The 16786-nt window shown below is 38.7% G+C and overlaps 1 protein-coding gene across 1 annotated transcript in view; it reads right to left on the bottom strand.

The window, feature by feature from the left end:
• The window catches only part of arap2 (ArfGAP with RhoGAP domain, ankyrin repeat and PH domain 2), a 99591-nt gene that overhangs the window by 25200 nt on the left and 57605 nt on the right, over nt 1–16786 (bottom strand). The window contains exons 14-15 of the mRNA XM_059535474.1: nt 15703–15877; nt 13190–13315 (exon numbers count right to left, since the gene is read on the bottom strand). Coding sequence (XP_059391457.1) covers nt 13190–13315; nt 15703–15877 — 301 coding nt within the window. The remainder of the gene's footprint in view (nt 1–13189; nt 13316–15702; nt 15878–16786) is intronic.

Genomic DNA, 16786 nt, shown 5'->3' with positions numbered 1-16786 from the left:
AGAAGGCCTGCAGTACTATAGGTTGTGGGGTAACAGAGGGAACTTTAGGAACATAACCCGCTTGAGGGTATAAGAATGCTTTGGCCATACCAGGGGCAAAGTCTAAGTAGTTAGGGGCCACCAAGAGGGCCTGAAGATCTCCAACTCTCTTTAGAGACGTAATCGCTAGTAACAGGGCAGTCTTAAGGGTCAGATATCTATCTGATATATCTTTTATTGGCTCAAATGGAGCTTTACAAAGAGCCTCTAACACCACAACCAAGTCCCACGGGGGAATACGGGACCGTACTGGAGGTCTCAGCCTCAGTGCATCGCGGAGGAAACATGTAACTAGGGGGTGTCTACCCACTGACTTACCATTGAAAGGGATGTGTTAAGCAGCTATGGCGGCCACGTACACCTTTAAGGTGGAGTGAGTTAACCCCGCAGAGAGCCTAGCTTGTAGAAACTCCAGAACTGTACCAACTGGGCAGTTAACAGGGTCAAGCTGGCGGTCTCTGCACCATGAGGAGAAGAGTTTCAACCTCAGGGCGTACAGTTTCATCATAGTCGGAGCTCTGGTTTGGGGGGGGGGGGGTCTCAATAACCTCGGTTGAAAGACCGGAAGCTACGAGCTGTGCCCCCTCAGGGGCCACACCCACAACTTCCACAACTCCGGGCGAGGGTGAATTATTTTGCCCTGCGCCTGAGAGAGTAGATCTGTCCTGATCGGAATCTCCCATGGAGAGCCGTCGAGGAGAGAGATCAGATCTGCGAGCCATACTGGGCCTGGCCAGAACGGGGCAACTAATAGAAGACAGACCCCATCCCAGCGTACTCTCGCCAGAACTCCCGGGGGCAGAGCGATAGGGGGAAAGGCGTACAGACAAAGCCTCAGCCTGGTCTGTACCATAGCATCCAGTCCCAGCGGAGCTGGATGAACTAGAGAGAAGCAGAGGGGACATTGCGATATCTCTTGAGTCGCAAAGAGGTCCAAAAACTCTCCATATCTACTTCACCACCTCGGGGTGAAGCCCCCCGGGCCTCGGCCCCTGTCTCAACAGTATGTCTGCTCCCACAGTCAATCTCCCAGGAATATAGACACCTCTGAACGAGAGGAGTTTGTCCTGGGACCACAGAAGGATCTGGTGTGCCAGCTTGTACAAGGGGCGCGAATGCAGATCTCTCTGGTGACTGATATAAGAGATCGCCAATGTGTTGTTGGTGCACACCAACACATGGTGACCTCTCAGGTCTGGGAGGAAATATTTCAATGCTCTATGCACAGCTAGCATCTCTAGACAACTGGTATGCAATGTCAGATGGCGACCGCTCCACAGACCGCGGGAAGGGTGGCCACTCATGACCGCACCCCAACCGGTGAGGGATGCATCTGTCGCTAGCGTTACACGGTGACCAAGAGCTCCTAGCACCGGGCCCTGATTCAAATACCAAGGTTTCTTCCATATGTCTAAGGCACGAAGGCATCACCGCATGAACTTGATAGTTCGTAATGGATTCCCCCTCTGGGAAAATCCCTTGGTCTTGAGCCACCACTGTAGGGGTCTCATGTGCAGGAGGTCAAAAGGTATCACGTTGGACGCAGCTGCCATAAGCCCTTACAGTCTCTGAAACTGCTTGACAGTGAGTGACTGGCCTTCTCTGACTCTCTTGACTGAGGTAAGGATTAACTCAATTCGAGCAGGAGACATACGTGCCTGCATCCGTGGTCGAATCCCACACTACACCTAGATAGGTGGTTCTCTGAACTGGAGAACTCTTCTTGGCGTTCAGTCTCAAACCCAGCTCCCCCATATGTGCGATAATGCATCTCGATGTCGAACTGCCATCTGCTCTGATTGAGCTAAAATCAACCATTCATCGATATAGTTCAGAATGCGGATGCCCTGCATACGGAGGGGAACCAGAGCCGCATCTACACATTTCGTGAACGTGCGGGGTGAGAGTGCAAGGCCGAAGGGAAGTACTCGATATTGGTGGGCTTTGCCCCCGAAAGTGAACCTCAGAAACTTCCTGTGTTGTGGAAGGATGGATATATGGACGTATGCATCTTTGAGATCTATTGTGACAAACCAGTCCTCGGATCTGATTTGAGCTACAACCTGTTTGACAGTGAGCATTTTGAACTTCAGTGACATTACTGAGAGGTTTAGATGACGTAAGTCTAAGATCGGACGCAACCCCCCATCCTTCTTTGGAACTATGAAATACCGGCTGTAAAACCCGGACTCCCTGTCTAGAGGAGGGACCACCTCGATGGTCGCCTTCCTTCATAGGGTATTCACTTCTTGTTCCATCACCAGAGCCTGCTGGGGGCCGACTACTGTCGGTGTAACCCCATTGAATGTCGGCGGCCTTCCTTCATAGGGTATTCACTTCTTGTTCCATCACCAGAGCCTGCTGGGGGCCGACTACTGTCGGTGTAACCCCATTGAATGTCGGCGGTGGATGGCCGACGATAGCCTCTTTCTATTCTGTGCAGGACCCATTGAGATACATTTGGCAGTAGTTTCCATGCTGCTAACTAATGTACTAAGGGAATCAGTCTCTCGAGACTGACCTCTGGTGTAAGAGGCCCCCGAAGCTCACGGGCGGAAATAACTGTGAGCAGTGCTCGCTGGAAGCCGCTGCGCCCTGAAACTCTGGCAGGGTTGGCAGACCCACCTCCCGAGGGCACTGAGGTGAGATGGGCACCGTGTAATGAGGTGGACACCGCTCTACCCCAGTAGGGGCCGCCCTCTGTAGTCGTGACCGAAATGCGTCATGACTTCTTGGCCGTGGACCTCCCAGCCTGAAGTATGGCTCCATCGGATTTGGATTAGGCTGGGAAGTCGCTGGCCCAGAGCGTTGCTTCAGCCTCTGGTCCCGAAGCGGGGAACACGGGCGGCAACGCTCTGTTTGTACGCGGAGGGAGCTGCTCCCGCCCAGCAGTCCCTCCAGTACTAACTTCACGAGTTAAATAACTGTCATTATATTCCAGAATTTAATGCAATCAAACAATCAGACAAGTAAACACGGTCTGGATTGTGATACAATACACATTGAAGTGATATATTGAACTTCTCGAAGTTAGATAACGGTCATTAGATTCCTCAGAATTTAATGCAATCCAACAATCAGACAAGTAAACACGGTCTAGATTGTGATAAAGTACACATTGGAGTCATATATTGACTTCTCAAAGTCATTAAATTTCTCAAAATTTAATGTAGTCAAACAATCAGACAAGTAAACACGGTCTAGATTGTGATAAAGTACACATTGAAGTGATAGAACTAACTCCTCCTTATTAAATGGAGTTTAAACAACCAGCCAAGCGGTCGGGTATGGAAAAATTCACATCAAAACTGAAAATGATGTAATACACGCGTTGCCTCGAATAGCTTAGTCACACAAACAATATTAATCCCCTCAGAGATTAAATAGCTGCTCATTAACGCTGCCCGTATAATGTTAGGCATTACACTGTTTATTGTATGCTGGTGCTTATGCAACTTTATGTCTGTGCAACTACAAGCTCGCCGACGCCCTCCGTGTCAATCTCCTCGGAGAACGAAAGGCGGAGCATCAAGCCCGATTTATAATAATATAAACCGGGTATGATCCATAAAGAGTAACCAGAATTGGTTTAGTTTTTTAGAAGAAAAAAATGGAAATGATCTAGTCAAGAAAATAAAAAGAAGTGATTTAGCCATACATTATTCAAATGTACGTAATTAATTGAAGCTTATCTAACTTATATGTTTGTATTCAAGTAATAAATAATGTATCAGACACTTAAATACATGTCCTTTCAGTACAGTTGACTTATTGGCTCAGTCCTTTTAGTCAGCAGTTTTCTGATTATGAGTATTACCCTCAACACCACTTTTACTGTACTCAGCCAAAATGACAAAATTATATGTAATTGTAAAATCAGACAAAATTTTATGATTTTACAAGTGCTTTACTCAACACTGAGAGTGTGTTGAGTTGCAAAGCACAAGTACATCTGACAAGGCCATTTTTAATAAAAAAACAAAAAAACAGTTTCCTCCCAAAGCAACCATTTAAAAAATGATTTAATAAAACAAAGTGATATTTCATTATGTGAAATATCAGAAACACTGATATTTAATTTTATGAGTATGAATGCCTTTAAAGAGGTGTTTAAAAATGCAACAAAAACATTAATGCTAACTAAAAGCGTTTGGCATCACATAAAAGTGCAGTTTGAATCTATAAAAGATAAATCAAGGAATGTTAAGGCCTGTAAAGAGAGCACATTAAGTACTAAAATCAAAGAGATTCTCTGCAATCTGCTTCATAAATATTTCAATAAGATGTTACACTCTTTTTCCAACTATTACATTAAGTTAGTTAAGTATTACTAGCTTTGTTCAACACAATCTAAAATATTCAGAGCAAAAGTCATTTTCATGTAATACAACTGTCATTTGTCTTGTAAAAAAAAAAAAGGCTGATGGTCTCTTTCTCAGCGGAAAGGCTTATGTGATGTTTCCAGAGGGGAGCTATTAGACAAAATAGTGGATTAACTCCATCCTTGTGTTACAGTGACACAATGTTTTGTTCCTGACAATGTCTCACCTGATTCATCTATAAAACTGGCACTTCATTAATCCAGTTAGCTGGGTTTTGTGAGGGAACAAACTGTTCTGTCGGCAATGTCAAGATGAGAGTTAGGAGACCCTACATTATGGGCAAAGAGGGGTTATCCACGTGACATTCAGAGTGATATTTAACCTTTAAAGTGATGGTTGATCAGTGAGAAACTTCAGGTGACAGCGCTGGTAATTGGTCACTGTTTGGCAATATCACGACACAATAATGCAGTGTGTACATACACATGCACACAAGTCCACAGGCAGCTGGCATTTACTATCAACAACTATCCAATGTGGCTGTCTCTCAGTATCGAGTGTGGTGTAATACAATAAATTGCTGGTATTTATTTCCCTCACACCTCTTCACCTCATCTGTCTGAACCTCTCCAGCTCAAATGCCACCACAGTAAGTGCACAAAAACCCTCTTGTCACTGTCTTTTCATTTTCTTGTTTACAAAGGGTATGGATATATAATCTCTGAACCAGTCTTCTCAGGAAACATGAAGAGGTGTCCTTTTCATTAGTCATTATATTTGAATTTGCACATCATGTGGACAAGAGTCTTTGTCTACTTCAACTACATCAGGGTCTTTAAGTGAATTGAAACCATTTTAAAAATTTCACATCCACATCTCAATACCAGTCAGGTTGCTGAGGTCAAGCCTCCTGAAATTCAAAATGATTAAAAGATGATATGAAAGGCTTTTCACAAGCAGAGTTGCACATTTATGTTGTACACATCTAACATGTGCTTGAATCTTGAAAAGGCTGGAGCATTCCTGAAAGATGTGCATATCTCCTTTATTTCTGTTGTGTCAACTTATTTTATGCATATTTGTATACACCCATAGGCCATGGCTGTCTTTACCTGTGATCATTCAAGGTTATATAGGTAGACAGGCCCGAGAGCTGCATGTGCTGTTGAGAGAAGCATTCAGTAAAATACTAATGCTTGAAAGAGGAAAGAGACAAAAAAAATATTACAAACATGGAGTTTCTTGCAATGACTATAACAATCCAAGTACACCTTGTTAAGTGTTTTTTTGTGCACAACAAACAACTATCAACTATACCAGGGATAGGCAACCTCGGTCCTGGAGGGCCACTGTCCCGCAGAGTTTAGCTCCAACCCTACTTAAACACACCTGAACAAGGCAATCAGTGTTTTCGGGATTACTAGATAGATACAGGCAAGTGAGTTTTTATGAGGGTTGAAGCTAAACTCTGCAGGATAGTGGCCTTCCAGGAGTTGCCTATCCCTGAATACGTTATTGTTCAAAATTTGGTAGTCAGTAAGCTTTGTTGTTAGAAAGTAGTCAGCAAGTTTTGTTATCACTTAACCAAAACACTTATCACAATAACATTAGGCCTTTTTCACAACGAACGCATAAGAAAAGCAACAATGTATCTACAACAGCCGACTGTTCTGCTCCATACAGAAAACAAAATTATTTCTGTGCTACTATATTGCTAATTTTCTTTAATATCAACCATACATCGCAATCAGGGGTTTTCCATTGAGAATTATTACAACTTAATGGTGACAAAATGTCATTTATGAGAAAATATGTAACATGAGAAGTGGAATCACATTATTAATCTCCAAAGAATGACACTAACCCCCAAACTGGAGCTATAAACTAATTGAATCAGCTGTGATTCTGTCAATGCAGTCACTATGTATGCATGGCGCCCAACAAATGTCTACAAACAACAGGAGAGTAGTTTACTGAAGTAGTTTATATACTGTTTTAAACACAGCTATATTGCAACAAATGTTTTGAAAAGTAGGTTTAAAATGCATTTTCTGCCGAGTTTACTTTAGTACAAGCAGTAAAAGGCCCAGCACCAAAACACACATGTACAGTACGCTCCTGGTAGACAGAACCACTTTGCTAGCAGCATGAATACTGTAACCTATTAACATGGATGCAAAAATAAATACGAGCTGCTTTCACGTGCATCAACTGTTGAGAGACTGTTGAAGAAAATCTAAAGGTCAAATCGTTGTGAGCATTTATTTATAATGTGTGAGTAAAGCGACTCATATTCATGCAAGCTCAGTGTCTTGGAGCCCAGTATCGCACGGTTCAGAGGCTTAGTCATCAATGGACATTCCTCAAAATAATCTTGTTTTATCATTTACACAGGCGGAAACCTCATGGGGGACCTCTTTCAATTGCGGATGGACATTGTTTGCTATGAAAGGATCGGAACATTGATCCAGATGAAGGAAATGAATGAGTCTCGATTGAGAAGTTGCCCCGGCTCTGAGACACACAGCTACCAGCAGTGACAGGCAATGGGAGCTTGTTTTAGATGCATTATCCCCTTTAGAGCATGGGGCGTTTCACAAGTACACACACACACAGAGGAATTGCGCTGCATGATTTATAAAGGGGCAGATGTGGTTGTTTTCTCCTCTTCCCCTAAAAGCAAGATTCCTCTGCGGGTGTCAGCGGAAGCTCAGTAAAGACACACAGAAAAACACTCTTTCAAAACGTGCACAAACATCAGGGTTGGGCAAAATTCGGAATTTGAGAATACGCTTTCAATTTATGAATGTACATTTCAAACGAATTGGCAACACCCCATAGGACGTGTGACAGGAAGAGGAATTTACTGAATTAAAATTCAAATTTGGTTCAACCCAACAACAACAGATAACTCAGGAGTTCTATTTAGCTGCCTTCTGGGAAAATGATGATAATAATAACAAATAAATAATAGAGTAAGAGAGTAAATTCTTCCACAACGGTGCATAGAATTACATGATTTAACATAAATGTCTATAGGTAGCATTTCAAACATTGTCTATTTATATAATGTTTCTGGAAATACACCATATGTTGTTTTATTTTATTAGCCTATGTATTATTAAACACAACACTTTATTGTAATTATGAATTCCGTTAGAATTCCGCATTTCTAGTTTGAGCAGTTACAATTTCAATTGGCTGAATTCACTGAGAAGCAGAACTGGAATTTAAAATACATTCTCAATTCAATTCTGAATGGTGCATTAACCCTAAACACATACATTTATGCACACCCACAATCCAAAATATCCTTTACAATGACATCTAGTATTTTAGTAATCCATTAAGGCTGCCGAATACTCCTGTGAATTAATTGTGAGAACCTTGTTTTGTAAAATATCAATGCCAAATAAATGGGAATTTAAAATGTAGAGAGATTAAGCAGTGTAACAGAGATAGAAAGAGCATAAGAGACAAGATCGGATGAAAAATCCCATCTCCATAAGTATACGAGAACAAAATTGCTATGAACAGAAACAGAGGAGAGAGATGAACAACACAAACTGTGAACCTTGCATGTTTCAAACAATGAAGTAACATTGAAACGCTGAAGAGGTTTTGATCTGTGTTTTCTGATCATGCAGTGTTAGGGAACAACTAAAAGCAGCAACAGAAAAAATGGCTCAGATTAAATCACTGGATAGTTATCTATTTAAAAAATATACTGGCCAATAAGCATATTCAGTGTGGTTGGCTACTTTTTGTTAGTAGCGTGTGGTGTTTGCTCCTTGTAGCAAAAAATGTTGCTACAGCTTTAAAGTGCAAGTCAGTGCAACAACCGGACAGCCTCAAATCCAACAGACCGTGCTTTTATTAAAATCCCCAGAACGAAACCATAAATTATTGACATTAGGTTTTATATAGAGCATTTTAGACCATTAGCGTAAAAGGCTTTAAGGCAAACCTCAATGGAAGAGCTTTAAAAAAGTAATTTTTTTAGGAATGGCACAAGCAACGTTTTCCTGTTGATTAAACAAGTTTAAATGCACGGTTTAAGTAGTACTGCTGAATATTTTAGAAGGGACTCTACTATTAAGACACCATTAATTTGTCTGCACACTGTTTTTTTTTTTATATTTTATAATAAATTTAATAACAAGGTACTTTCAGCTTGACATTAACATTCTTTTTTTAAAGGCATGTAAGATATTTAAACAATGTTGGCTTACAAGTAAAAAAAATCAGTAAATAATAAAAAAGCAGGGTGGGGGCAGCAAACTGATGATTCTCTAGAGCTGTAAATCAGCACAAGTCAGACAATTAAAAAAAATGTTGCCTGACCTACTGTTTCTAAGCAGAAGAGAACCAAAAGGTTTTCATATTTTTGAGGAGATATTTTTCTAAAGAGTCAAAGAGTGGTACTTGCAAGTGCAAAAGTCACCTACACTATGCAAGTGTGTTGTGTGTGGCTGCCATGGTAATGTTATGTGGTTGCTAATGTGATCTGAGTGTTTTCTAGAATGGTGCGATGCGGTTGCTAGGGTGGGTACTGGGTGGTTAATTAATGGCCTAAGTTAAAAGAAGCCAGTCCCATATGACTATGATATTCTGGTCTCTGACATGGCTCACATCCCTTCTCCATTTTCACTCCTTTAACATTACCTAGGCCAAAATTGTACGATTAATATCGTAAGAAGAAAAACACCCTTGTGAAAAAGTTCACTTTAGAATACTTTCTAAAAGAGTCCTTATTACAGAAATAACATAATTTAAAAGAATATACAAGAGCAAACTAAATGTATGTTCTCGGACACTCACATGCTAATTGTGCACTGAAAACCCTAATAAGTTGACTGAACTAAATTGATTGAGTAAACTCGTTGCCTCAATTTAATTGAGTAATGGAGTCTCCCAAAACTTACATATTTAAGTTTATTTAACTTGACGCTTTTGTAGACTCTACCTAAATCACTCAGAGGTTTTAAATGTTGATACTTGATTCATTTGAAGTCACCATTGTGGTGGAAAGTGTTTGGTTTAGTTGGGATCTTGGTCCAGTTGCTGCTGGGTTGGTGAATTTTAAAACGCTGTTTTTGTGGTGAAAAAAGACAAATTTAAATGAGCTCAGGTGTTATCAGATGTTTTTTGTTGATGAGAAAGTCATCACATAATACGTATTTGAGATCATAAAATAAGTTTTGTTTGATATTTTTAACAGGCACCAAGAGCAAAATACTTATTTTGAAGATGGACAAAATGAATGCATTTGAAATATTTTGAGTAAAAGAATCAAGTACTCACACACACAGACTTCTAGATTTAGCATATGCATCACAACAACGGTGACAAACAAAAGAGCTCCATAGCACAAACTCATCCTTATTTTACAGCCTTTTTTGTTCTGATTGTCACCATTGATGTGATGCATATCCAAAATCTTGATGTCTGTTTGTGACGATGTGATCTGTTTTCAAAAAGTAAGTACATTATTTTATCTACTAGGTTTCTATCCATAAAAGTGAATCCACAGTTGCAGCAAGACATTTTATTTTAACTTGTCACCATTACAAGCAAGATGTGCATGTCTGATCTCAACTCTCATTGCCACAATAACAGTGTTTTACAACACACAAGTTACAGCAGCAAGAGACAAGCTAACACCAATAAAGAGCTGATGACACCTGAGCTCATTTAAGTTTGTCTTTCTTCGCCACAAAAACAGTGTTTTAAAATACACTGTTACAGCAGCAAAAGACAAGCTTTCACAAGAAGTAACTGGACCAAGATCCCAACTAAACCAAACACTTTCCACCACAATGGTGACTTCAAATGTATAAAGTATCAACATTTAAACCTCTGTTAATTCTCAATAAGAGCTTCTCTAGATGTCTGACAGAAATAAAGTCACAGAAAACCTTGTAAGGAGGATCTGTGAACGTCTATATCGGACGTACAGAAGACATAAAAAACATTTTAAAAAAGACATCATAAAACATTCTGCCTCCTCAGTGGACATCTTTTCAACGTCTGCAAAGACATAAAAAGATGTCCACTGGACGTAACTTTGCCCAATGGATTAGGTTGATGTTAAAATACGCAAACATAGTAATTTTTTGTTAAGTTTACTCAAAAAAGCGCTAGCGATAAGTTGCCTTATTTTTTTAAGTTGACACAACTTTTTTTTTTTTACAGTGCAGTATAGGGTTTACTGTATTTTCATAAATATTGTGACATTTTGTCAAAAGGTCAAAGTTTAAATATGCTGTTATTTGTTTTACTTCAGTGTGCAAAAAGTGTGCGGTCAAAAATAAGAACATAATTTTCTGTTAAATTTACATGTTGAGTTAACTTAAATATATAAGTACACTTGAAATTAATACCAAGTTAAGTGAACATAATCGTTTAAGTACATTAAATAAGCACCAAGTTTGGTGAACTGAGTGATTTAAGTACAATCTACAAAACCGTCAAGTTAAATAAACTTAAATATGTAAGTTTTGGGAAACTCCATTACTCAATTAAATTGAGGCAACAAGTTTACTCAATCAATTTAGTTCAGTCAACTTATTAGGGTTTCCAGTGTATTGGTTTAACGAGTTAAGCAGTAACGTTAGCTGCCATGTTCTTTCTCTCAAAGGAAAACGATTGGGCCACTTCATCAAATACTATAAGTTGTCGTTTCAATAATCATACCATATCAAAATCACGTACCACAAGGATAACATATTTCACTAGTAGAAATCATGCAAAACAACTTTATATCTACATAACTTTACTCACCTAACATAATACACTAAAAAAAAAACGTCATCTTGAAATGTAGTTCAGCAAACCAAACAGACCAAAAGGACGAATTTTGTAATCCACCAATCAGTGCTTTTGTTCTCTTGTTGCTAGGCAGAATTCCCCCCATGGCCAATCACATTAAAGGAAGAACAGAGTGACGTTGAGTTTTTCCAAAAGGATTACTCATGATTTTGAGCTCACAACACTTGAAATCTTAAGTTTATGCATTTTGAAGGTAAATTAGTTAAATTAACTCATATTTTTAAGTGGCAGGGCCACTAACCAAGTTTAGTAAGTTGTTTAGTCAACTTACTAAACTTGGTTACTAAACTTGGCTTACTATTACTTGGTTTTTTAAGTCAAGACAACATTAGGGTTTACAGTGTGTGTTTTGTGTGTTGCAACTTTTGTGGTTGCATTTTATTTCACAGTATGTGCACTTACCTGTATTTACAGTGAACTAACCTAAGAAATGACTGGATGATAAAAAGTTAACTATATGGGTTAGGTTTAGTTTCAGGGTTAATACCTAGTTATTACCCAGTTATTGTAATTATTATAAAAGGTACATAAGTAAATGTGTGAAAGGGCTGTAAAATAAAGTATAACTGCTTTTTGGTCCACTTAGATATATATTTATTTGGGATTTAATAACTCCTATTGTATTTGTAATATGAAATATGATTGAAGAATGGCTGCAGCTGAAAGTACAGACAAGCACTGGAAGTAAATTAACTTAGATTTAAATATGTATGTTATGTACTCAAATTTGTGATTACATACTTAGTTTGAGGAATTTGCTATTTAATACTTTAAATCTAATAATATTTTAATAATATATTAAATGAAATATCAAATAACGCTGCAGAATTTATAAACGCGTACTTTACATATGCTTTAGTATATTAGTTAACACATCATTAATAGTATATTAGTGGACTTAAAAACATTAAGAGATTCATATTAAGAGATTGTTCTCAAAATCTCAAATGTACTTTCAAGGTGAAACATTTAATTTGAGGTTATTACAAAGTGTACTTTTTAAAAGTTGTGAATATTATGAAACTTAGTCATGAAAAACTCTCTTGAAGTTACTTAAGTGGTCCATTATTTCATAAAAATCATATTTTCTGTAAGAATAAAAAACACTGCTCTTTAGTACAACTAAGTGCACTTCTTTTTTCACAAAGGTATGCATTTTATCTATACATCTTATGCAACCGTGGTTTATTTGAGAATGTTCTGAAGAACACTCCAAAGTTTGGTCTTGGCGTAACTGGCAGTTCAGGAAAGTTTTAAGATTCTCATCCGCTTGCTGAAGTTTCTGTTTGTTCAAAGAATAATGAGGCATCTGTTTATTATCATAACAGATGTTCTTTAAACTTTCAAACAGTCATCACATTTACTTTTAAGATACTTAGAACTGCATTAAACCATTTTCAACTATCAGGGTCTAATTCTAAAACACAGCTTGCTTATTTCCAGTGCTCATAAACACACACGCACACACACAGTGATATCAGGGAAAACAGGCAGAGGACCAAAGCAGGCTACCACAGCTTGAGACAGATGTCCCCTAGGGATACAAGATAGAGACGAGCCGAAAAAAAGAAGAAAAAAAAAACAAACAAGCTCCTACAGTAGAACATGTGCTCCAGATGCTTGTGCTACTCCACCAAGAGTCCAGCTTAATGTAGGGCCCTTTCCTGGCCCCGTCCCAAGAGAGAACTTCTGTCTAACCACCGATGGCCCTCTCCAGATTCTTGAAAGAGAACAGCGTGAGCACAATGGGTGCCAGAGAGACGACGGGGAAACATACTTGAAAGAATAACATCTTTGGGGGGATTTAGTGTTAGAAGAATGGGGTACTCAAATGAAGGGGACATAATAATATTACACAAATACGGTGCAACCATTTCCAGCCATGGGTGAGGATAAACAGGAAGCGCAGATGAATATTCATAGGTAATTATTTGGATGAATGGATAAATGAGGAGGTGGGTGTTTGGATGGATGAATGCAAGGACAGACGGACTCACCGGGTCTTCCTTTCCGGTCCAGAGTGGCCTTGCCAGCGTTCACAGAGCAATAGAGAAATCCATCCATAAAAGACGGAACATCAGCCGAAAAACTGCTGTCAAATACTGCTTCCAGCTTAGGAAAATCTATAAGAGAAAAAAAACAGAGAGAGATTAAAAAGAAAAAGGAGAACAGCCGATTAGGAATAATCCTATAATGTGGTGAGGACGAGAAATGCTGTTTATATGGAGATCAATCGCATTATATGCAAACGCAGCTCGCTATTCCTGCTGCTTTCAAGTGAAATTCAAAGTTTTTAAAAACTATTTACTTCAGAAGCTTCTTGATAACCAGTCAGTCTTCCTGCAAGGTGTCAAACAGCTTTTAACAGCTACATTTCATCCATTTTAATATGTTTATTTCTCATTTTCCAAGGTTATTTATTTAGTAGGCTTGTAAAACTTCCATTCAAACATAGAAGCTCAAGGTTAGAATTTGACTCTGCTACCTTCATTCTGCTCTACCTCTTCATCTGCTCTCCCTATTTGCCTCCTTCCATTTTAACTCCTTTTTCAGCCAACTACCTTATCACGTACTGATTAAATTAGCTACTACGCTCAGGTTCAATTTTCTTCGGGAAGGCCGGCAGTACAGATGAGATTTTATCACACATTTCCAGTCGCCAATATGGAGAAAGTTCAAATAACTTTAATTGAAAAGCCTTTTAATTGAGGGATCTTTCCATCCATCCATCTCTTCCCTCCAGCTACTGATACTCCTCCGTTCGAACGAGAAGGATTAAAAGTGATAATGAGATAGGACGGAGGGAAGTCCAATTTGGCGATCTCTGCACACATGCCTCCAACATGCAAATTGAGAATGTATGCGTATGTGTATGTTTCCACTAGACTATAGTAATCGGAGAGAAACAATAGAACTTGTTGCAAGTTAAACGTGTGAGTATGTGTGTAAGATGATGACTGAATTATCTGACTGAGAATCACATTTACAAGCCATTAAGTTAATGAGGCCATAGCTCCACACAGATACAGAGGTTACGCAAATGTTGTCCTGCTGTTGTTATGATGTCAGTAAGCTTAACAAAACATTGGCAGAACACTGTAAAACATTTTTTTTTCGGCTTTGCTGATTGGAGGATAGCTTAATTAGGATCGTTGGCACACTTCCTGTAAAGGCCCCAAATGAGCAATGTAATGACACACACACACACAATCTACAGCTAATTATAGACACTTTCAGGGGCAATGCCGTCTTTAGGTAAGGATTTGTGTGTGTGTGTGTGTGTGTGTGTGTGTGTGTGTGTGTGTGTGTGTGTGTGTGTGTGTGTGTGTGTGTGTGTGTGTGTTAAAGTCGTCCATTAGCATGTGAGAAATGCCTGAAAATTTGGTTGAACACCAGATGCTCTGTATTTAAATGCAAAACAGTAAAACATAAAACTTTCCATTTAAATAGCATGTTATTTATGGGGTCAGCAAGATTATTTTTTTTTTAATAAAATAAATTAAATTTATCAGTTTTGCACCAAAACAGCATATTAGAATTATTTTTAAAGGTTCATATTAAATGGCTGTTGAAAATTCAGCTTTGCCATCACAGGAATTAATTAGATTTTAAAATATATTTAAAAAAAGAAAGTGGTCATTTGAAATTGTTATAATATTTCACAATATTACCATTTTTACTGTATGTAGTTTACATCTCATTATCTGCATTCAGTATTGTTTTATACAAAGTTTTACACACTTTCATGCATATTTGATAACATGTTCACTTCTGATACTTCATCTCCTTTTCCATCACAAATGGAACCAATCCTGGTTGAAAGAAGTCTCTCACATTCACCAAGGCTGCAGAAATTTGATCGAACATACAGTAAAAACTGAATTATTGCTAAATACTATTTCAATTGTAAATATTTATTCAATATTAATACACTTTAAAATTTAACTTATTTCTGTGATGGCAAAGCTGAATTCTTTTATTATTAAGTGTCACAATCCTTCAGAAATCATTGTAATATGCTACTTAACATTTGTGGAAACAGTGATAATTTTTTCTGGAATCTTTAATAAATAGAAAGTTTTTTTTTTGTGTGTGTGTGTGTGTGTGTGTGTGTGTGTGTGTGTGTGTGTGTGTGTGTGTGTGTGTGTTTGAATTTGTCTATGAAAGACAGTAGAGATATGACAGGAAGTGGGTGGGAGAGAGAGATGGGTGGTTGGGAACGGGAAAGGTCCATGAGGCAGGTGTCGACAAGAACAGAATTGATTTGAAACAGAAATGCTTTGTAACACTATAAATGTTGCTACTTATATTTTTGATCAATTTACTGTGGCCTTGCTGAATAAAAGTATTACTTTCTTTAAAAAAACAAAAACTAAATAAACAAATGTTACTGCCACTGGACATTAGAAAGGTAGTGTATATGCGGTGGCATGCATTTCAAGGGATATTGCAAAGAACGGCGGCCTGTACACATCATGATGAAGTGACAGATTCTATAGCACACACACACCTGTGAGCTTGTTGTGGTAGAGAAACTCCATCTGCAGCCTCTGGCCCGCTTTCTGAGCCAGAAGATATGGGGTGGAGTACTGAGGGTCACCTGTTGCACACATCACATCTGCCCCGCTGAAAACCAGGGCCATGGTTTGCAGGATGTCAGGGAGAACCACTGTTGCACACAGCGCCTTCGGACACACGCACACACAACAAAACATGTTGCATGAACACAACTGGGCATCAGTGATGGGATGAGCACAGCAGCACGCAAAGACTCCACTGAAACTGACAGCACATGATGAATTAACTAACAACATTGTCAAAGTACCACTCCTTTTGCGGCTATGAAAAGCAAACATTTGTTGCATGCAGCTTTACTTGGAACCTTGGTATGGAATAACATTGACATTGACAGGAAGCGAGGCATCCAAAGAAAGAATGCAGTCAGTCCAATTAAAAAGAGATGGAGGGGGAAAGAGTCAATAAATACAATAGTGTGTCTCTGAGAGAGCAAGAGAGAGAGTGTTGGCGGGAGTAATTCAGTCGAACACTGCTTTCATCTAAAACAGTCCGATCCAGCCAAGCTATCGATCCACCTCAAACAAGCTAGATCCGCTTGAGAACAAGGACACTGAGACAGTAAACCACACACATACACATATATGTACAGAAGAATCAGAACATATCAGACTACTAGTGAAAAGTATTATATCATTTCAAATTATTTTCTTATTTTTTGTAAAAATGTTAAAGTACGATTCTTTTTAGGAAATCACTTTTATTAAGCAAGGATGCATTCAAATTATCTTTTAAACTTTAACAAAACATTATTTCAAATAAATGCTGTTCTTCTGAATGATTCATTGAAGAATCCTGACAATCATATATCATCGTTACTACAAAAATATTATGCAGCACAACAACAGTGTTTCAACACTGATACTAATAAGACTGTTATGTGAGCACCAAATCAGTATATTATAATGATTTCAGAAGGATCGTGTGACACTGAAGACTGGAGTAATGACTGCTGAAAATGTAGCTTTGCCATGACAGAAATAAATTACATTTTAAAGCAGAGTCTTATGCTCACCAAA

This window comes from Carassius carassius, chromosome 3 (assembly GCF_963082965.1).
Source record: "Carassius carassius chromosome 3, fCarCar2.1, whole genome shotgun sequence".
NCBI classification, from domain to species: domain Eukaryota; kingdom Metazoa; phylum Chordata; class Actinopteri; order Cypriniformes; family Cyprinidae; genus Carassius; species Carassius carassius.
Note: the sequence above shows the minus strand (reverse complement) of the source record. Positions and strands in the feature narration are given on the sequence as shown.